The following is a 23,994-nucleotide window of genomic DNA, read 5'->3' as shown; positions in this document are numbered from 1 at the left end:
CCTTTAAGAGTCCACTAACCCTCTCTCTTCTTTCTTTTTTCTTCCTTACTCCCATTGCAATCAAGATTCCTCTTATATATGCCTTATGACTTTCCCATACTGTAGCTGTCGATACTTCCTCTGTCTCATTCTCCTTGAAATATACCTTGATCTCTTCCCTGATCTTCTGCACGATTTCCTCATCCAAGAGAAGAGCCTCATTTAACCTCCATCCTAAGCCTCCCGTCCACCTTTTTCCCCATCCTATTTTCATTATGACAGGGGCATGATCCGAGAAAGTTCTTGTCTCTATTTCTATTTTAACCAGCATTTCAATGAGTTGGTGATCTATTAGAATATAATCCAGTCTCGAGTATATCTCATGTGCATTAGAGAAGAAGGTATAGTCTCTGTCTTTCATATGCATCATTCTCCAAGTATCCACCAATTGGTACTCGTGGATCGCCTTCTTCAAGGCTCTCAGAGACCTACCACCCTCTCTCTGCACAAGGGAGGATGTATCCTTTTGTGGGTCCATACAAAGGTTTAAATCTCCTGCTATTATCAAACGCCCTTTTTTAAACTCTATCAGTTTTTTCAGCAAACCCTTCAAAAAGATCTCCGGTTTCTTGTTGGGGCAATATATATTGGCTAGTGTACACTCAATTCCCTGTAATTTACCCTTCAAGAACAGGAATCTCCCCTCCGGGTGAGTCCTTCTATCTTCCAACTCAAATCTCATATTCCTTGCCAATCCTATTGCCACCCCCTTTGCTCTTTTAATTGGAGAGTCAGCGTAATACCATGTTGGATAATATTTGGATTTTAGTTTCACATTTGATTCTGTCTCAAAATGTGTCTCCTGTAAAAATACTACTGACGTAGCCCTGTGATGTAACTCTTTAAACAACTTAAATCTTTTCCCAGGACAGTTCAACCCATTCACATTATATGTTATAAACTGTATTTCTTCCATCCTTCTTGATTCTGTCTATCTCTCTTCTGATTCGTCTCCTCCTATTAGGCCCCCCTACTATCTTGCAGCATATCAACCCAACCTCCCCTCCCTCTGATCCCTCCCGCCCACCCCCCATCTCCCACTCGCACTCCCCTCCTCTTCTTTTTCCCCTACCCATTTTTAGGCTTATGGACTGCCTACAAATCATTTGTGGATCTGTTTCCACCTTTTGATTTAAAATTTAGGGCGTAAGCTCCGCCCATGGACGGCTCCCCTCTCCTCCGACCCCCCCAGATCTCCTCTCTCTACCAGCTAGACTCAGAAAGAATCTTTCCTTCTCTCCCTTAACCGAAGCTTCCTGGAGAACCTCAACTTCCGGGGGGGAGAGACCAGGGGCGAGAGAGAGAGAAAAAAAAAAAAAATTATTTTCTACTTAATTCTCCCTCCCTTCCCTCCCCAACCCCGAAGCCTCCGTCCCCCTACCCCTGACCCGCTGCCAGTCCTCTTTTCTTGTATTCTCTGTATCTCCTTTATCTTCTTCCCACCCAGCTATCTCCATTCTTTGCAAGTCCAGTCTATCACAAAAGTCCCTTAGTTCCTCCGGGAATCTCAAATAGGCTGTGACCCCGTTTTTCCAGCCAATTAGAGATGCTGAGGTACCCCATCTATACTGCACATTCTGTTTTCTCATTTGCTCCAGCAGGGGTCTCAGGGATCTCCTTCTCCATAGGGTCTCTGCTGTTAAGTCCGCATAAATTTGGATAGTCCAATCTCCATACTTAATTAATGATCTTCCCTTAGTTTTCTTCCAAATCTCATCTTTGACCCCATATTTTTGGAACTGGACAATTATGTCTCTCGGTCTTTCCTTCTCTGTAGCCTGTTTGAACTTTCCTATTCTGAACACTCCGTCCAACTCGATAACATCTGTATCAGGTCTGTCTCTTATGGAGTTCAGAATTTTTTTAGCTAGTTCATATAGCGTTTCCCCTTTTGCAGTCTCTGGGATTCCTCGTACTCTGAGATTACACCTTCTTTCTTTATTTTCTTGAGCTTCCATCCTATAGATCAATTTTTTCTGGGAGTTTTCTAATTGGTTTATTTTTTTCCTTAGATTATCTATGTTTTGGGCCTGGATTTTAACTTTCTCCTCTGATTCTTCCATTCTTGTTAGCAGGTGTCCCAAATCATTACGGATGGCTGTCATTTCATATTTTATAGTTTTTTCCAAATTTTGAAACATTTCTATCATCTCCTTCTTATTTGGTACTTGTAGTTCACCATCAAGTTCTTTTTTTCCCGAGCCATCCCCTATTTGTTGGCTACAACTGCTATTCATGCCCAATGATAATCTAGGACTGTTTCCTAAGCTAGTGTCCATTTCCCCTTTTGCGCTTGCGCCTTGGGCCCTTTCTGGCGTAATATTTCCATATGATGTAAATTTCTTTAATGTTCCTGTTTGGGACCCTTTGAACCCTGCTCCCTTGGAACCTTTATTCTTCATATTCTCAAGATGGGATTTTACCACTTCTTTATCTTTTATGGACCAGACAGGCTTGCTGTTTTTCCTATGTGTTTTTACTCTCCTGGGATCCCTGGGCCTCCTCTCTTCTTCTCTTCCAACCCCTGGGAATCCTCCCCTCCCCTCTTTCACCCCTTGGACTCCTGTGTCACTCAAGGGTCCACAACACAGTAAGCCCCCCGCAGCACTCACTCACCCTTCCCTTCTCAGGAGGTGGCTCCAGGCTCGTGGCTCCAGGCTTATGTGGAGGGCCTTCCCTGCTGCTCAGTCCTGGGGGGGGGGGGGGGGGGGGGGATTCCTCTGGGTTTCCGATGCTGTTTTTCTTTTGGATTCGTCCCAGGGAAGCAGGATGGGTCTCTTTGCATTCATGGGTCTCCCTGACCCAGGGTCGGACAGCCAGCCAGGGGGAGCTTGCAGCAATAGACCTGCGGCTCCCTGTCACATCAGGAAGCCGGCCGGTTTCCTCGTTCCCCCAGTAATGCTCCGCAGCAGGTCACGTGGTCCCGCAGCGTCTCCTCTCCACCGCACGGATCTCCCGCTCATACCTCGCCGGGGGATCCGGCGTGACACTGCAGCCTCAGACCAGCTCCCATCTCCGGCTCTCCAGGTTCACCTCCCACCCCGTCCAGACTCCGGTGAGTCAGCACCTAATGAGGGTCACTGGGTGGGTCGGGAAGCGGGACCCAGCAAGGAGCTAGAGCCACTCGCTCCCCACAGCCGCCATGCTCAGGCTCCTCCCTCTCGCCTCTTTTTACCGGGAGCACCCTCCCATTAGATCAGAGTTCCCCTATATCAGCATCACCCCCTTAGAGACCACCCCATTAGATCAGAGTCCCTTTATATTAGCACCCCCCCTTAGAGACCCCCCCTGCTAGATTAGAGTCCCTTCATATTAGGAGCCCACTTGGGGACCCATACATTATATCGAGTTCCCTTTTACCAACGACCCCCTTTAGAGATCAACAGTTGATCATCTCTGTCACCAAAAACAAAGCCCTGCCTGTCAAAAAAAACTGGCTCCTAACTTTTTCAGCTGGCTCTTAGATTCAAAATAAATTTGTCAAGCCCTGTGTTGAAATACTTGACACACTGAATAAGTGGACCGTTCATGCAGTGCAGGGTCCACGTTTATTGGAATACAATATTCATGTATTTTGTGTGCAACAACCACTTCAGCAGAGATATATTCTTCAACCAGTAGATGGGGTTCATAAGTTTGTTGCTGCGTCTATGATAAACCCTGTGTATTTTCTCTATAATAAAGTTCCTCTTTCCTGTTTGCAGAGAAGCAGCAGATAAAAACATGTGGACTGTGCATTCTGTCTGGTAGGGATATATACAGAATATCTAACAGGTTATGGGCAGACATCCAGTTATAGCCAACTACAGCAAAAAGTGCAAAATACAGCAACAGAAAGAAAACTGCAACAGTATAAATCAAAATGGCCAGTAACAAAACTTTCATTTCCAAATGTGACAAACCAAAACTACCAGTCTTGGAAATTCAAGATGAAAATGTTGCTAATAAAAAAAAGGTACGTGGAAATGTATAAATTAAGTCAGGACAAAACACCCTTCAAATGAGTGGATAGAGAAAGACCAGAAAGCTCAGAACACAATCTCTTTTAGCATAGAAGATGATAAAATCATACATACAGTATATGTAAGTGTGAAACAGCTACAAAATGTGGAAAGAATTACAAAAGGTAGATGAACGAGCTAAGCTCAGCAATAAACTGTATTTGATTAGAAAGCTATACCAAACCGAGCTGATGAAAGGCACACCTTGGAAATGGTTGGATGCCTGAGAAGTATAGGAGAAGAAATAAAAGATTTTCATGTTGCAGCACTAACACTGGTTTACCAGAAAGTTATGAAACACTTGTCACAGCCTTTGATGCACGCCCAGATGAAAAACTGACATTGGAATATGTTAAGGGCAAGCTTATGGATGAATATAAGCATAAAAGTGATGGTGCTTCTATCACAGAGACTGCATTAAAGATGTAAAATAGGAATAAAAACAGTACCATACAACAAGAAACACGTGAATGCTGTGTGTGCAAGAAACAGGAAATTTAAAAGCAGATTGCAGAATATGGAAAGCTGGAATGCAAACACAAACTAAACTACAGAAAGCCAAACATATGAAGGAAGAAACTGATTTTTCGTCCGATAATGATTGTGTTATTCAATACAAAATGTTGCACCTCATCTTTGCAGGCACAGTGTGTTAATTTAGGAGCTACAGTCATATGACAAATGACAGAAATTTCTTTATTCACCTTGACCAGAGTAAAACAGAAAAAAATCAACACAGCAAATAGGTAAATAATGGAATCCGAAGGAATAGAAGACCGTTTTCTTTGTTATCCCGTTTCCCAGAGTGTCACCAGAAAGATACCTGTGAAAAATGTCATGTATGCTCCTGCTCATAAACTAATCGTTTGTCTCTGAAGAAGCTCACAAAACAAGGCAATGTAGTGACCTTCCAAGATGACAGTTGTGCCATCACAAAAAGGGGATATCTTACTTGCAAAGGGCAAGATTATAGATTAACTTTATCAAATAAATTGCAATGATGTGGTTAATACTTCCAAGGAGGAAAAAAAATTCAAACTGCATTCACACATGGTACAGACAACTTGGGAACAGAAGGCCTGACATAATAAGGAAATAAACGGAGAATGACTATGCAAGTGGAATAAAAGTTAGTCCACGTGATCAAATAATGAAATGCACCAGCTGTAAAAAAAGGGGAAAAAAAATACAAGAAAAGCCTTTCCAAAGCAGAGTAAAAGCAGAGCTGAAAAAAACCTCTGGACTTAACTCATGTAGATCCAGATCAGTCCAAATGGAAAAATTGATTCCAGGAAAGAAAAGGTATTTTCTCACTTTTATAGATGATTACTCCAGGTATACTATACTATACTATATGTGTTACAAAACAAAAAATGAAGTACCAAAAAAACTTGAATGGCATTTGGCTCAAGTAAGCAAAAAATTTGGCAAAATGCAGAGACTATTGCACACAGACAATGGAATTGAATAGACAGGTGATAACACACAGGCGATTCTCAGAAAGCATGGCATAATATTTCAAACTAATGTACCATATGACTCAGAACAAAAACGGGGTTGCCAAAAGAACGAACCATAGTCTATGTGAAAGTGGAAGAACTATGTTGTTTGATGCAGATACGCTAACTAGCATGATGATTGCATGTTCTCTCCAAAATCGACTACCAGGAAAATCAACTTCATATGGAGAAAACTCCATATGAAATGTGGACTGGAAAAGCCCCAAATTTAAACCAGCTAAACATTTTTGGAATCAAAGCCTATGTGCACATCCCAAAAGAAAAATATATAACATACAAAACAGCTGCTGACATTACATGATGGGACAGATAATAGCATTAATTAATGGTTACTAACGAGGTACTAAAGACTGACAAATTTTATAAAAGACAGAGGAGTTGTTACAAGGGAAAAATTTATAAAGAGCACTGCTCATAAACAGTCCTCATCACAGAGACATAGCACAACACTACCTGAAAGCTATGCAAATAAATAGATCTTCAACCAAAGCTAGATGTGATAATCCCTCTATTAACAGTCATGCACAGATCTGTAGTGTGCTCTCATGTGATCTGTAAGGAACAGACAAGTTCACATTAGACTGAGCGTGCGTAATAAGGGGGCAACGCAGCCAGATTGCTTCCACCACACAGAAAGAGGAGGTCAGTGGCCGGAAAAACAAGTATTTACATTAAAAGTGGAAGTATGAAAAGAAATAAAGAAAAAAAAAAAAAGGCACGCACGTTTAGTGAAATGCATTGTGAAGGCTTTAATGTGATTTTTCTTTTTGGGTTTACCGGACACTAAGTGATTACAAATTTGCCATGCTAGTGAAAAAAAAATTACCATAACATGTTCCTCATATTAATGATGAAAAAAAACCAAAGATGAAAAACACTAAGAGGTCTATTTTACCTAAGATTCACACAACTGCTGCTGAGGAATAAGATATAAAATATTTACATTATTCCTCATTCCAGCAGGCTACCTTCAGTGCTGTGACTGCTCCCCCACAGCTGCTCTGTAAGTTGAGCTTTGGTCGCACTCCAGCCTCCTAAGTGTACAATAGGGGTTTAATGCCCCTGTATTGTACACGATGATGCTGAGGCTCCATGCACCAACCAGAGCTTTAGGCAGAGGAGAATAGCATTGGAGCAGTGTATAATGTAAAAGAAACCTCTTCTGTAATTCCCTAGACATAACAAGCAATTAAAGTGTTACTAAACCCACAACAGTAAAATCAGTCTGTATATGCAGTAAAGCATGCTTTTGATTCTCACCGTGGAACCCTAAAGGGGTTAATCCTCCGCATTGTGTAAAAAGGCGGTTTGATCCTGTCTTCTCTGATCCTCCCATTCTTCCACAGTCCCCAATCCGTTGGGTGTGTATTGCTAGAGAGTGGTTTTTTGTTTTTTTTTGGGAGGGTGCATGTGATCGGCACAGGGCCAATCAGCACTGTCTGGACAGAGGGTCAGGGGCCATGAAGTCTCATAGACCAGTCAGAGGAGAATGAAAACTCCTCCTACAAGCTTTAACCAGTGCTCGGACAGACACTGATATTAGTCACAGGACTGCTGATGAGAAAAGGTACTTAGCAGTTTATTTTATAAAAGGTATTTATTAGTTTATATTTTCTAAAATAATTGCATTTCCATGTTATGTGTACTGTGGGAGACCAGATATAGTGAATGCAGGATCCTGGGTTTAGTAACAAGTATGAGCAATTTTTTAAAAATCCACCCTTGCAGTGCCCCCCCCCCCCCCACAACAAGGGTGGATTTTTTAAAATACCCGGAGATGGTCTTTAAAGTATTACTAAATAGACAACAGTAAAATCAGTCTGTATATGAAGAAAAGCATGCTTGTTATACTCAATTTGGAATCTAAGGAGTTAATCCTTCACAACATGCAAAAAAGCTGTTTGATCCTGTCTTCTCTGATCCTCCCTTTCTTTTACTGTCCCCAATTCATCTACTGATAGTACAGAGCTCCAGGAGTCACTCTGCACATGTACAGTTTGGTGTGTATTGTTAGAGGTTTTTTTTTTTTGCTTGGGAGGGTGCATATGATCATCACAGGGCCAATTATCACTGTCCAGACAGAGGTCAGGGGTTATGCAGCCTTATAGGACAGTCAGAGCAGAATGAAAACTTTTCCTACAAGCTTTGACCAGTTCTCTGCTGGATACTGATAGAAGTCACAAGACTGCTATCACTGATGATGAGAAAAGGTATTTAGCGGTTTATATTTTACTAAAATAATTGCATTTCCATGTTCTGTGTACTGTGGGAGACTAGATATAGTGGATGCAGAGTCCTGGGTTTAGTAACACTTTAAAGAATACAATGCAAGTTGTGCTTTTCAGGAATGCATTTTATACATCAAAGCTCAGATCATGTGTTATTAATGGAAAAACACTAAAGTTCCCATGTTGTGGAACGTATGTACAGTAGCTCTGTATTAATTTACTGTATATCCTGCATTACAATGTACACAGGTAAATGCAATGTCCCACTGTTGCCAAATGTATCTCTCATACTACTCGCCCATACTTTATCTGTGACCATTTTTAGAAACCAATAGGAAATCTCAATCAGATAACTAATATGTGAAATGATTAGCAGATTAGTGTGGCTGGGTAAATCTCACAACCCTGCCATGACGCCACACAAGTAGAACGAGTAGGAAATGCAGCAACATCTCTGATAACAGATATGATAAGCTTTGCTCTAGCAAGGCGTTCTATGATCTCAGCTGAACCACTGGCGGAATTTCTCAGCCTGTGAGTAATGAGGACCTTTGTATTTGAGGTCACAAACTGGACAGTATATGAGTGTAAGACCAGATAAATTTTCCCTTTTACAGTCTTTATCCTTGTAATGTGTTTGACACTTTACAACTTCTAAAATGTTTAAACTGTTGGAATTTCACAAATACTGAGTAATAATAATGGTTAAATAAAATTTGACAAAGTTCCTGCCATCTCATTATGAAAACAGAAAAACATTATTTTATAAAAGAGAGGTTAAAGTGACTGTAAACCCTTACCTTGTAAAACAACCCATTCAGTTTAAAAAAATGAGAGGCAAAACATTTGTGTATAGATATAAAAAAACATTATAAATATCTTTTTTCCTTTTTTTTATAAGTGATCATATAACCTCTGTTCTTAGCTGCATAAGAACTGGGGGGGACAGCAGTACACTAATCTTCATAGTGAAAGCCTGTGCAGGGGGAGGAGGTGTCAAATAAGTCTGATCATTGGAGGAGAGCACAGAGTTCCCAGCACAGCTAGAGAACAGACCACCGTGTGTTCTCCTGCTTAGTGTGGTCAGATTTTAATAGGAAATCAGAGAGACAGGCAGGAACACCAGGGATTTCACACAAAAGGAAGCAATACAAAGAGAACAGAATACATTTATATGTGTCTGCTGTACATGGCACAGCAGCATCAAGAATATGAAATGCTGGGTTTACATATTCTTTAAAAACACACATTTATGACTTCCTAAGGACCCCCACAGACAAGCAGATGTCATAGGTCACTGTAGCCACTTTTGACTTTCACAAAAGGTTTTTTGGTAGCAGTCAAACCCAACAAACCCCACACTGAAATTCTTTATATCTCAAACTTGCTGAAGAAAAATCCGTATGTCATAGCTTCTTAAAATACTGCCTAGTATGAACACCCTCTCAGCTACACAAATTGGGAGTTTGGCAAAAACCTGAATAATTCTTAAATCTCACTCAAGTGAAAATCAAAATACTGAACGAAAATACTTTGGCCATATTGTAATGGGAACTGAAAAAGCAATAGTAATACAATGCAGATAAAGTCAGTAGAGCTTACCTCTTCGTCTTTTTTTCTTTTCTCCATCCTCGCCAATTTCTCCATCTTCATCATCATCCTCATCTGATCCACTCTCTTCAGAACCAGAAATTTCCTCTCCTAACAAATTGAATGGATTTAATGAAACAGTGGGCCTAAACAACAGAGCACTTCTAAAATACCTTATGTAAGTGCTTTAATATTCATTTGCTTTTTTAGCACCATCTGAAGGACAAAACAGCTTGAATCTACGTCCTCTTTGTATGTTGTTTACTTCTGAAAAATTTACATTTGTCTGCTTCCAGGTGTCCAGGTAAAGTAGAACTATAGGCAAAACTTTATTTTTTTTTTAAATTTGGGTAGAGCAAGGGAGGGTTATAGCCTGTGAGATTTTGTTTTGCCATCTGTGTCCTATTTTAGAGATTTCCCCTCACTACCTGTCCCTAGCTAAACAGGTGTGTGTAAAGAGGAAATCCCTGCAAATTAAGGGAATTCCTTGTGGACCGCCATGTCACCAGAAGTAGTGCCCCATTGGAAGATTTCCCCTCTATTACTTTTCTTGGGTCATCCCGCAATTTAGGATTTTCCTTACTTTCACTTCAATGATAATGGCAAACAGGACAAATAGAAAGGGTGAATCTTCTTTAACTGGGGCAAGGACAGAAATAAAAACTGACAGGTGTTCTAATCCTCTCAACCCTGTCCAAAACTAAAAAAAAGTTTTGCTTGTAGTTATACTTTAACAGGTGTTAGAGGTTACCTGAAATCTGACTGTTGAACCATCAACTACCTGAACCAACACACCACTTCAGAACCTCAGAGTATGCATAATGCCATCATGATAAGATGAGCAACACAGGAACACCACCAACAGGCCCACATTACCAATGAGGTAAGAAAGGCCCGAATGAACTCTGACAACAGCTTGCAGCAACTTATACCCAATACTGTCATAAGTGGCCTGAATATCCACCTAGTAAAATGTGAGACCAGCAGCTTTGCAAATCTGAGAAACAAATGGCTGATGCTAAAAAGCTCATAAAAGCAAGTGATCTGCCAAAAGTGCACCTTAATTTTAGGCTAGAAAGTGTAAATGGGCAGACAAGCAGGGTTTTTAATGCAGAAGAGACATGCTCGGTCTCTTCTGCATTAAAGCTACTTACCTGCCTGTCCAGCCCTGTATAGTAAAGCTGCATAAGCGCAGCTCACTACACAAATTCAGCAATGCTGAAGCTAACGTCATCTCAACCTGGCTAATGACAGCGGCTGGAAATTGAGACCCGGAAAACAAGGAAGTTCCAAGGAGAACACAATGCTGGATTCAAGGGGAGTATAGTTCCGCTTTAACAGCCAAAAGGAGGCACTCCTTTAGACTATATGCTCAAACGAGGTCTTGTCTAACCCACGTAGGTGGAGTGAGAGGCAGGAGCCTTCAGGAGGGACATAGAAGGAATCCGATTGCCGGAAAGAGACTGTAGCTGAAGGGTATACTTTCACAGTAAGTACCATGTCATGACAGTGGAGAGAAATTTCACTGGGATGCTTTAGAGCAGGACATAAGGAGAGGAGAATAAAATGTCCTGGTTGAGTGAAATGAGAATAACCATCCTGAAAGTAGAATTCCAGTCTAAGCCTAACTATACTTGAAACTTCTCCAACCCCATTCTAGGCCTATTCTAATATCTGTAAAGAAAAGGTGTCTATACTTACCTATTCTGAGGGTTTTCCGGTCCGGTCACAATCTCCCCAGTGGCCAGCTTCAGTGAAGAGGAGGGATCACCAACAACGGCTGCAGAGCCTATATGGTGACATCACTCATAGGTTTTCTATGGGGCATCTGTTGTCAACTATCCCTCCTCTACACTGAAGGTGCTGGGAGCTGATCAGGTGACTGGACCAGAGCATCCTCAGAACAGGAATGTACACACACATCTTATGTTTCACAGGGTAGTTAGAATAGGCTTAGAATGGGGGTGGGAGCATATATATGTGTAGTTAATACACTTTTCTTTGTAATATAAAAGTCCAGTCAAATTTTAAGGCCTCAGGAAAACCTTACCTTTGTGTAACACTAGAAAAGGCTCTTTACAGAATAATGCTGTTACCTCAGAGACCCTTCGTGCCAGAGTGATAGCAATGAGAAAGGCTACCTTGGCAGAGTCCAGACAAGGCAATATCCTTAAAGGGTTCAAGAGTGGTCTCTGAAGAGCCAAAAGAAAAGAATTGCCAGGGCTGAGATTTGCTCCTTGATGGTACTCACAGTCAGATACTGGTCCATACCAATCTGGAGTAAGGACAGGATGTGTCTCAGAGTACCTCCTAAGATAGAATTTCCTAGCGTTGCACCACGTAAAATATGGAGTGTTTGTAGACTTTGCAAGAAGTCAAAAATTCCTAGCCTTCAGGAAAGTAGGGAAAACCAAATCTGATATCCGCCTGTCACTCAGGACCTGAGCTTCTACAGCCGTGCCTTTAAAGCCAGTGAATTAGAAGCAGGATGGTGGACCGGGACAAAAGAGCCACACAATCTGCAGGGCACAGGGAAGAACCCATTTCCCTAGATCCAAACGCCGACAGCTGGAAAAATCCACCTGACAATTTTCCACACCTGGGATGTAAAGGACAGACAGGGCTGGAACATACAGTAATGCCAAAGACAGAATTAAGTCTACTTCTCTTTCAGTGGTGCTACATCTGGTGCCTCCTTGATTACTGATGAAGACTACTGCTGCAGAAGGCCCAGGCCTGTGAAGGGAGAGACAGAAGACAGTCCTGGGGCAAAAGATCCTGGACAGAGGCAAGTTCACAAGTCAGGCCCCAACAGTTTAATCGGTAGGTCAATAAGTCAGTTCCTGCGACAATTTCCAAGAGTTGAGGAACCAAACAAATCTCTACAATGTTTGCACGGTCTGCTGAACATTGACTGACAGGGATATGGAGGGTTGGTCCTTTAACTGGAGAATGTTCAGGTTTCCCACAACAAGAATGCCTGGAGTAGAGTTATGACTAGGGCAAGCCAACAGCGAAATGTAGATAGTGCTGGTGAGGAAAGAGATGCAACAACTGACCTAACTTATGTTATGTTCTTGCTAGTTCAAACATTTCACAAATCAACAGGACCATTCTCAATTTGAAAACAAACGTTTCCATTTGCCTTGGAAACTGTGACCAGGTTCGAGTAGAATCTCTGAAGGAATTCCCCATTAGGGACTAGGATAATGACTCAATGAGAAAGGAGCTGATAAATAGCAACAAAAAGATCTGCCGGTTTTTGCAGGGAATGAGGCAAATTCAAAAGCATGAAGCAAGGAGGAGTCAAACTCCAGTTTATAGCCCTTGGAAATGACAAAAAAGCCCACCAAGTTCTGGGAACTGGGATAAGAGCTTGGGGCCAGAATTAGCTGGCTTAGAAATCCATGTGTTCTGACAAGAGTGTTTTCCAGACTTAAGCTGGTCACATACAGTTCTTTCATTCAAGAACTTTTCCTAGTCTCAAGAGCAGAAAATCTACCTTCTTTTGTTTTTTTTTTAGTGGGGGGGAGGAGAGTACTCCTACCCCACATGAATTCGTTTATGTACTTGTCCAAGGAGGGACCATATAGGCATTACTCTATGAAGGGCAGCTGTTGGAGGCACATCTTGTTCAAGAATTCTGCCAACCAGCATTTGGGCCAAAGTATGCTTGGCATATATACAGGAGGTGGCTCATCCTATAAATGTGGCAAAAGGTATCCATCAGGGTATTCACTCAGAGGAAGGCCAAGGGTAAAAGCTCGAAGTGGTGGGGAACAGAGGGAAATGTTAGGTTGAAGCTAGTGTCTTGGGCCAAATGCTTTGTCAAGGCAGGAAGAGTGCGGGGTTCCCCACTGACAGCTGAATGTAAAAGAATTGCTGGCAATTAAAAGAAAAAAAATAAAAACAGCATGGGGTCCCCCATCCCAAACCCATTGGATCTGGTATGGATTTTGAGGGGAACTCCCACACCAAAATGAAAAAAAAAAAAAAAATGGCATGGGGGTCTCCCCCAAAAGCCATACAAGACCCTTACACGAGCATGCAGCCCGGCAGGTCAGGAGGGGGGGGGGGGGGGACAAGCGAGCACCCCTCTCCTCCTGAACCAAACATGCCCTCAATATGGGGGGGGGTGCTTTTGGGCAGGAGGGCTCCCCACTACCCTGGCCGTTAGTTGTGGGGGCCTGTGGGCAGGGGGTCTCTTCCCCACAACCCTGGCCATTGGTTGTGGGGGGCCTGTGGGCAGGGGGCTTATTGGAATCTGGAAGCCACCTTTAACAAGGTGGCCCCCAGATTCCGCCCCCCCCCCCACGTGAATGAGTATGGGGCACGTGGTCCCGATACTCATTCCCAAAAAACAAAGTGTAGCGTGAAAAAAAGACAGAACAAGACCTTTATTAAAAGAAAAAACTAAAAGAATGTGCCCTGCAGTAGATCCAACCTCAATCACGATGCCACCCCAAAAAAAAAAAAATGTATCTATCTATCCATCTATCTATCTATCTATCTATATATATATATGAAAAAAAAAAAGTCTCCGCTTCCGACGATGGCTCCCGCCGTCTGCCTGCTCCGGTGGTTTGACAGTTCTTAAATAGGTAAGGGACGGGGCCACCCAGGGACATCACCCAAGTGACCCCTGCCCCATGTGCCATCATTGATGTCACATGGGGTTGGGTCACATGCAGGAGCCATCATCGGAAGGGGAGTCTTTTTTTCGGGTCGGCGGTGGGCATCATAATTGACGTTGGATCTACTGTGGGGGACATTTAGTTTTTTCTTTTAATAAATGACTTGTCAAAGACATGGCCTGTCTTTTCACACTACACTTTTTTGGGGGAGAGCCCCCCTGCCCCCCCCATGTTGAAGGCATGTGGCCTGGTATGGTTCGGGGGGGGGGGGGGGGAGGTGATCACTCGTCCCCACACAGCATTATTTTTTTTTACATTTTGGCGTGGGAGTTCTCCTCAAAATCCATACCAGACACTAAGGCAGTGGTTCTTAACCTTGTTGGAGGTACTGAACCCCACCAGTTTCATATGCGCATTCACCGAACCCTTCTTAATTGGAAAAATAAAATATGATTTTTAAAATTCAAAACATAGGTATATATTTATACATAGGTGCACAAAATGAACAAAACCGTTAAGAACAAAGAACAAAACCATTAAAACATGATTTTCACACAAAAACAAAAACATAATAATATTTACTGCACGAATCATATGAGTCGGGTGTGGGTCTTCACCTCTGCCGAACCCGCGAGACTGACTCACTGAACCCCTGGGGTTCGATCGAACCCAGGTTAAGAACCACTGTTTTATAGTAATTCATCCCCCATAGTAATTCATCCCCCATATAGTAATTCATCCCCCATATAGTAATTCATCCCCCATAGTAATTTATCCCCATATAGTAATTCATCCCCCCTATAGTAATTCATCCCCCATATAGTAATTCATCCCCCATATAGTAATTCATCCCCCATATAGTAATTCATCCCCCATAGTAATTCATCCCCCATATAGTAATTCATCCCCCCTATAGTAATTCATCCCCCATATTAATTAATCCCTTATATAGTAGTAGTAAGTAAGTAGCAAGTAGTAAGCCAAGTCCCCCCTGTGTCAATTCACTTACCTTTGCTCCTCTCGCCGTATTCCCGCGCCGTTCCGGTCTTCAGGGCGGACTGTGAGAGGAGCCTAGCTCCTCTCACGTTCGTCACGCTGCCCCGCCTACACACATCCTGACAGCCAATCACTGGCTATCAGGATGTGAGTGGCAGCGAGACTGGCCAATCATTGCATTTGAGCGCGTTGCCCTGGCTGTTTTTTTTTTTGGATCACGCTGCAGAGTCCCTGCCGCCCAAGAGGAGGGAGGGGAGCGGGTGCCCGGCACACAAGAGCCGCATTAAAGCGTGTAAAGAGCCGCATGTGGCTCGCGAGCCGCGGCTTGCCGACCACTGGGCTAAGCGATGTTGCGTGACCACCTGCAGCCAATGATGGACAAGCGGGGCATGTCATCACGAATCATATGAGTCGGGTGTGGGTCTTCACCTCCGCCGAACTCGCGAGACTGACTCACCGAACCCCTGGGGTTCGATCGAACCCAGGTTAAGAACCACTGCACTAAGGGCTTGGTATGGATGGGAGGGGGGAACCCCGTGCTGTTTTGTTTATTATGGTGCCGGTTTTTAAATGTAATTACAGCTTTTTTTTTTTTTCTTCACTATAGCTCAGAGATTCAGCGGTCACTTTCCCCTCAGCTAAAAGAAAGTTTCCTTTTAGTTTATTTCCCCAAGTTAAAAGAAAAAGTATCCTTTAACTCCGAGGAATGTGACAGCTAATTCTGTGAGCTATAGTGAAAAAAAAAAAAAAAGCCGGCAATTGCATTTAAAAATCGGCACCGACATACACTTCATATTGCGAAAAAAATTTGAAAAAATTTGTAAACTGAGGCATTTTTTTCAATAGATTGTCATTCGTAAACCGAATATTATGTTAACCGAGGTGTTTGTAAACCGAGGTACACCTGTAGTTGTGACTAGTTCACTTTAAAAGACACCACTTAGCACAAACAAGTCTGGAAGCACATCATAAGACATCCCCAATGTCCTCGAACATTCGTATCAGGCAAACTCAAGTCAAACATTACCTTCCTCAAGTTTCCTTTTGAGTTCTTCAATTTCTTTCTGAAACTGGCGCAAAAGTGCATCTTTGGGATCTTCATTGATTCTGGCCTTATTCTTGATATTTTTTGCTCGGTTTGCATAACGGAGGGTGCTGATTGTCTCATCATAGTTGTAATCTGCAGGACCGATGTTTGCGCACTGTAAAAGTACATACATGGATTGCAAATCAAATCTAAAAAACTAGTATAGTCTGTTCTGACTGGCTTATTTGTTAAAAAATATCACAATAATTTACCAATACCCCTCAGATGCTGACAGTTTTTTAAGTCAGTAAAAAATAATGATCATAAATATACACTGCTAAATAATATCACCTGAATACTAGGTAATGTACCTGTGTTTTTTCCTCCAAATATTTTGTCTAAAGAGCTCATGGCAACAATGTATAAAGAAATCCTCAAATCCCAGAGGACGACATCTTTAGGAAAATGCATTGTTTTTAATAAACGTTAACGGGGTTGCACTATGAAATATTTTCTAGTTTAAACCCTTTCATACACTATTGAGAGCGGTATGAAACGGTTAAGCCAGTTGCTGGTGTGAACATGCAGTGATCCATCCATCCTCCCTGGATTTGTCAGTGTGGAGTTTGGACACTATCCACTCATTTGATCTCTATGGCTTGAGATCAATTTGGTTCGGTAAGTCTTACAAGTTTTTTCTGAGGAGCACCTTATGGGAAGATTAGTTCGGCACACAGCACTTTTTTCCTCGCATTGGATTCGGGGACTTATTGACGTGCATTTATTTTCCACTGCATTGTACTATATATGAAATATTATTTGATGTTATATGTAATTTAGGTTGCAAATTTTTGTATTTCATATGGATTATTTATCATTTGAGGATATATGAATTTGAGTTTGCACATATTTATTACATTTAAAAGTGCACTTTTTTAATGTGTTAATTTCTCAATTACTGCAAACTTTGAAATATGGAATCATGCAAAGGTGAACAGAGATCATTTAATCTAATGTGGATTGTCATTTATTGCTCCTGTATTCCTGCATGAGCTACAATGTTAGAGGCAGCGTCCTTTTTTAGATGCTCTTAACATAAATGAACTCATAAAATGGACCTAATGCACACTCAAGAATAATAACTAAAAATGGTATAATAAGGCTTCTCTGATCTGTTTATATTTTATTGACATGTCATAACATTTGTCGGTAGGTCTTATTATTAAGAATGCAAAATAAATAAAAAAAACATAACAAAACTTAAAAATAGTATAAATAAACGCAAACAAAATGTTTCAAAATATATCCAAATTACAACTGTGATTTTTCATAAATACATATAAGAAGAAACAGATTGATTTATCTGCACTGTCTCCTCCTGGAAATTCTAGATGTTTGGCTGCCATGCACGATCGCTGATTTCAAAGCATCCAAGCTCCTGATCTGGGACACACGTGCAGCAATTTAAATTCACAGAGAAAACAGGTATCCTTGTTCAGGGTCCATCTTTGCATTAGAATGACAGCCAAGTAGCTAACAATGTTAAAAAGAGTTCAGCTTGGCAGCCTTCATAACTCACCTCAATACATGTTTGCATAAAGAGGACCATCAGCCTCTTCTGCAACTTCCCTACACGCCTCTTTCCATGACATGCATATCAGGCTGAGGTTTTTTTTTGTTTTCTTTCCCCGTGCACATCATTTCCCTTGGGCATGATGCGCACACTACCTGCTGTGCCTCCTGGGATATGTACGCCACATATAACTAGGAGGCATAGCCTTCCATAGAGGTAAGGAGGAGGGGGCGGACAGATCAGCGTGTCATGGGGAGGCCCACCTGCTGGACCAGGAAGAGCCAATGGGGCTCTCGACTACGTCAGAATAAATATGGTGTGGCCAGATAGAGCTGTGGCTCAGCATAAGAGGATCTCAGCGGGACAACGCTGGATCTGCTGGATGGGCGAGTATCTGAAATGTGCCACCAAATGGTGAGCGAGGTTGAAAAGAAAAAAAAAAAAAAGGAGGGGGGGGTGATTGGTCGGAGGCCCGCTTTAAGTGGCATAAAATTTGCTATTTTGGGAGCGCTTTATATTTCAGAGCAGTGGTCCTCAAACTGTAGTAGCTCTTTGATCCTCATTTGGCCATAATGAATGCTTGCAGTGTTTCTCCTCCTGACACCAACAATGGGGCACAAATCCTCCTATTGAAACAAACGGTGCAAAATTTTTCCCACCAACTCTCCCAACCATCTCCCAATGACACCATTGATGGGGCACTATTCCTCCAATGGCAACAAGGATGTGGCAGTATTTCTCCCACTGATACCATCTATAGGGCACTGTTCTTTCTACGAACGCCAACCATGGGGCATTATCTACCCTGACTGACCGCAGGCACAAAGCAATTTTTTACTCTACTTCCACTTCTCACAGTCTGATCTCCCTAAAGTCTTCAGGATAGTGCTTAACAAGTTTGAAGACCCCTATTCAAGATAATATATTGGCACACAAACTAAACCTAGGTGTCTGCAACCCTCGTGGGACTATTCAAGGTAGTGGCAGTAGTATGCTCATCAAAATGCTTTAAGACATCAAGTGTTATGAAAAGGTCAACTTCCAGTAAAATTACTCATTATGATGTTATTGGAGAAACTCAGCCTGTGTGAAAATAAATATTACAAGAGTTTCCCCAATGTCAAAAAAGTAAAAACAAATAAGCATATATGAAGTACTGGTCAGCACCTAGAGGAGTAGGCTGCCAGTATAGTAGGTGTTCAGCTCTGCAGCTCGTTGTGAACATCTGGTCACAACAGCCTTACTATTGTCATAAGAAGATATATAAAGGAGTATCAGATGATCAGGTGTTCTCTACCTGCTGCAGAGCTGCTAACTGCCTTCTTTGCAAGTGTTGGACTCTAGCTGTAACCTATCATTTTCTGCTCTGCAGAACACTGTCCATGTTCCACACAATTTTTTGTTTCTTTAGCTAATCATGGCCTATGCTTTAAATAACACCTCATGATAAACGCAAGGCATAGTATTGTCATGCCTAGTACCCATCAAACACTGCAGTTACTGAACACTACTGAGCAACCCGCTAGACCCCAACAAAACAGCATTAACAAAAATACATTACATGATGGAAACATGAACACTGATGGACTTATTATTGCATATTATTTTAATTCCCACTGCAGTAATGATAGACAAACGAAAATGTATTCCTAGGCTGATTTCCCCTGGAGGTAGACCAACGGTGCTCCAAAGCTTACAGTGTCTTCCTGGCACTTTAACCACTAGCCTACAGGGCACTTATACCCCCTTCCTGCCCAGGCCAATTTCCAGCTTTCAGCGCTGTCACACTTTGAATGACAATTGCGCGGTCGTGCAACACTGTACCCATATGAAATTTTTATCATTTTTTTGAGACAGATAGAGCTTTCTTTTGGTGGTATTTAATCACCTCTGGGATTTTCATTTTTTCTTAAACAAACCAAAAACCACTGAAAATTTTGAAAAAAAAAATTTTTTTTCTTAGTTTTTGTTATACAATTTTGTAAATAAGTGATTTTTCTCCTTCACTGATGTGCGCTAATGAGGCTGCAGTGATGGGCACTGATAAGCTGCACTGATGGACACTGATAGGTGGCACTGGTAGGTTGCACTAATGGGCATTGACAGGCATCACTGATGGGCACTGAAAGGCAGCACTGATACAGGACACTGATATATGGCACTGATAGGCAGCACTGACTGGCACTGTTAGGCGGGACTGGCACTGATAGGCGATACTGACTGGCACTGATTGGCATTGATAGGTGGCACTGACTGGCACTGATGGGTGACATTGAAAGGCAGCTCAGATGGGCACTGATATGTGGCATTGATGTGCACCAATATGCACTATGTGGCATTGATGGGCACTGGCACGTGGCACTGATAGGTGGCACTTCTGGGGCCACACTGATCATCAGGGCACACTGATCAGTGCCCTGATGATCAGTGTACATGTCCCCTCCGCAGAAAGCAGATTACCGGCTCTCCTCTCCAGCGGTCAGTGTGACCGCTCGAGAGGAGAGAAATGCCGATAACCGGCATTTCCGTGTTTACATGTGATCAGCTGTGATTGGACACAGCTGATCACATGACCGAGCCGACATCTTCGGCTCTTTCCGTGATCCGCTGTGTCCGAGGGACACAGCGCACCGGCGATCGCCGCGCTGCGCACTCCGAGCCGCGCATGCACAGTGAGTCTGGTAGGACGTCATATGACGTCCTATCAGAACGAGAGAACCACCTTGCGCCCGAATTTTACTATAGGGCGGGCGGAAGGTGGTTAAACAGCATAGGAGTATAAACAGAAGAGCCGGCAACTTGTTCTCACGATAAGAGTACTTTATTCATAAACGGAGGGAGGAAATGTTTTATAGCTATGAATAAGGTTTTTTTACCAAAACGCGCAAGCTGCTGTAACTTGCACACTGTACCCTTCATGAATAAAGTACTTTTATCGGGAGAACAAGTTGCTGGCTCTTCACCGTATACTCATATGCAGTAATGATAGGCCTACAAAATGTTTAATGGTACTTACCATCATTGTCTTGGAATTCCCTCCCAGTGAATCCTGTAACAGTCGGGTAAGTTTGGAGTTTCTATATGGTACGTGAGTGCTCTTCCCATCAACTAGAGCGGAGATGACATTTCCCAGCGTGGAAAGGGACAAATTAATTTTTGTTGCTTCTTTCAGTCTTTGTCCGGTTGCTCCTGTCTTTGCTTGTCTCTCAGAACCCTAATTTGTTGAAGAAAACAGATGTTGGTAACAAGTAATGCACTTTCATATTTGGTGCTTTGTTTTTTTTAGTATATCTAGGAGTACATAAAATATAACAAAATATGCAGGCACAGAATTACATACATAAATACAATAATTCATATATCATTATTTCAGTGCCACTGTGTTAGCTGGTATGGTTTCACTGACTGCATCCTCAAAATATGGGGTGACGACACTAAGTCTATTGACTTATTTCATAATAATCTTAATTATTTGGTATCAAAATGAACACATGCCTTTCCTACACTTTTTCATTTATCTAGTGTTTTTAAGTGACTATCTAGAAGCCAGTTAACGTATGTCAAGAGGATAGTTTCTGATGCTGCTTTATTGAAAGCTAGATTGGACAAGATTGAGAATAAATTGAAATTCAGGGGATATCCCCCTTATTCACCTAAAAGGGAACAACTAGATCTCACAGGATGTGAACATAAAAATATTGATTAATTATCAAAAACAGTTACACTCTTACCTAAACTTATATATTCCCCTATACCGTCATGTAGAAGAGGCCAAAAAATATTTTAGAAAAAATTGAGAGTGCCAATTATATTAAAAATGTCAACTTGACACACTAAATTCCGAAAAAGGAATTTTTATACAGTAAATGCTGTAAACTATTTGAATAAATAGTAAGAAAACATTGAGCTATCAAGGATAGTAAATGGTAACTTATCCCTTTTCCAGAACACATGTACTGTGAGGCAAGTATGGTAAGATTGAAATTAATACGTCAACTGAGGACTTCTGCAAAATATACAGTTGGAAATGAAGTGTGCGATGATAGTGGTCACCCTAATAAAGTTCTCTCAGATCAAACCCAATCTCTGCACCCTCAGTCCCTAAATCAGTCCTCATTCCTGCACCTTCATACCACAAATCAACCCAATTCCTGCACCTTCACACCTCATATCACCCCAATTCCTGCATCTTTAACCCTCGGATCACCCCAATACCTACACTTTCACACAGCAGTGAACCTGCAAATCACTCCATATCCTACAAATTTGCACCCTAGATCAGGCCCAATTTATGCTTCTTCAGGCCTCAGATACGCTCCAGTTTCTGCACTGTCACGCCCCAGATCACCCCAATTCCTGCACCTCCAGACGTCAGATCAGCTCCAATTCCTGCATTTTTACAACCCAGATCAGCCCCAATTCCTGTTCCTTCAAACCTCAGATCAGTCCCAATTCCAGCATTTTCACACATCAGATCACCCAAATACTTGCATCTTTACACTTTTGATCATCTCCAATTCCTGCACCCTCCCAGCTCAAAGCTTCCAATCAGCCCCAATTTGTGCACCTTCACACCTCAGATCAACCCAATCCCTGCACCTTCACACTTCAGCTCACCCCAAATCCTGCACCTTCACACCTCAGATCAGCCACAATTCCTGCACCTTCACACCTCAGATCAGCCCCAATCCCTGCACCTCCTTGCCTCAGATCAGCCCCAATCCCTGCACCTCCAGGCCTCAGATCAGCCCCAATTCCTGCACCTTGCACCGTCACACCGCTGATCAGCCCCAATTTCTGCACCTCCAGGCCTCAGATCAGCCCTAATTTCTGCACCTTAACACCTAAGCTCACCCCAATTCCTGCAACTTTACACCCCATTGTCCAGAGACAAATCTTCTGCTTTCAGGCCTCAGATCAGCCACAAACAGACACCAGTGGGAATAGAGGTGGGCAGGCACCAGCCATGCTGCTTATTATGTATGCAGCCGCTGGCAGCTTTATTGTTTGGGAGGTGGGTCTCCCAGGACTCCCCTTGGGTGCTGTCCTTGATGTTGTCGTGTGCCACCTCCGGCACTAGTGCCAGGGGTTGCCTACCCCTGGGCCAGACCATTTACAATGAATTGGTTTGATCAGACTACTGTCCTTGCAGATATGGATTATGCACGTGTCTTAATAGCATTCAATGCCCACACATGATCAAGGGCTCATCCATCCACACCAATAATACTTACCTAAAATTGAGGGTTACTATACTTGTCAAACCAGCTAGGTAATCTATAGTCACAAATGTCTGTGTGAACATTGTTATGTGGGTGAGACCATCCAAAAAGGCCAAAAGGACAGGATCATACATTACTGATATTAAATCAGGGACAATCAGGTACATTTGTTATTGAAACGATTATAGATCATGTGCTCAAAACAGGAGGAACGGGGATTATGAGCTGCAGCTCAGGAAAAGTAAAGTCTACTGCATTAAAGGCTAAGTTCACCTTTTGGGAAAAAATAATAAACACATTTTTGCAGAAAAAAAATCCTTATTATTTTTCCCACAGCAGCTTCCAAAGCATTGCACAAACTGTAAGGGCTGTCAGTTTGAAGGCTGCAGGGCTTGTGGATGAACCACGAAGATGTTCACCAGTGCCCTTGAAGTTAATTAAAAACCACAATCTGTCTGCCACAGTGGTAGATGCGACTTGGAGCTCTTTCATTCACAGGTTCCTGTGAATGAATGATGCGGCTGTACAGGTGAAGCCCGGCATTTCCGTCCCGATTTTTAAAAAATGTGAAGTGGGTGCAAGGAGAGGAACCACCGCTCGCTGTCACTATGTGGAGATCAGGTGGGTGGGCAAATTTAGGAGAACGTTACAGGTTTCAACCTAAATATGAGTGTAACATGAACCAAAAGGTGAACATCTACTTTAACCATTTAGATATTCTACAACCCCATAGTTTAAACTCAGATGTTGACCCGCATTTATTTTTCTGAGTTATTTTTTATGTTATTTCATGAATGATTTCTGCATCTAATTTTTTTAAAAATTATTATTTGTGGCTTATTTTATCTAAGAATTGTAACATTTACTTTTTATATCTTCCTACGATTGAGCACAGCTCGTTTATTTGTTTCAACTTGGCTTTCACGTTTGTGATGGAACGCCTGTCACCCTGACTGGGTGATTCCGTCAGAGAACCACTACCTCGCCACTGGGAGACAGGACCAAGGTGTTCTAGCTGGGCAATGCACCCAAGCACTGTGGGAGGAGTTAGGGTGGTAAATTTGGCTATAATAAGAAGAATATATATGTGAGATAACAGTAAGTGGACTTGCCATGCAAGAACACTTAACAAGTAAGTGGAGAACGTCCCAAGACACACACAAA

The 23,994-nt window shown here is 42.2% G+C and overlaps 1 protein-coding gene across 1 annotated transcript in view; it reads right to left on the bottom strand.

Annotated features, from left to right (window-relative positions):
• KIF3A (kinesin family member 3A) overlaps nucleotides 1-23,994 on the bottom strand; it is a gene marked incomplete at its 3' end in the record, with an annotated part of 100,367 nt that overhangs the window by 28,848 nt on the left and 47,525 nt on the right. The window contains exons 7-9 of the mRNA XM_089673052.1: nucleotides 20,625-20,822; nucleotides 16,036-16,210; nucleotides 9,391-9,489 (exon numbers count right to left, since the gene is read on the bottom strand). Of these exons, the coding sequence (XP_089529178.1) occupies nucleotides 9,391-9,489; nucleotides 16,036-16,210; nucleotides 20,625-20,822 (472 nt within the window). The remainder of the gene's footprint in view (nucleotides 1-9,390; nucleotides 9,490-16,035; nucleotides 16,211-20,624; nucleotides 20,823-23,994) is intronic.

Source organism: Staurois parvus, unplaced genomic scaffold (assembly GCF_062004578.1).
Source record: "Staurois parvus isolate SC_StPar_1 unplaced genomic scaffold, SC_StPar_1.0 ptg000133l, whole genome shotgun sequence".
In the NCBI taxonomy this organism is placed as follows: domain Eukaryota; kingdom Metazoa; phylum Chordata; class Amphibia; order Anura; family Ranidae; genus Staurois; species Staurois parvus.
This window is presented reverse-complemented; position numbering and strand designations above follow the sequence as displayed.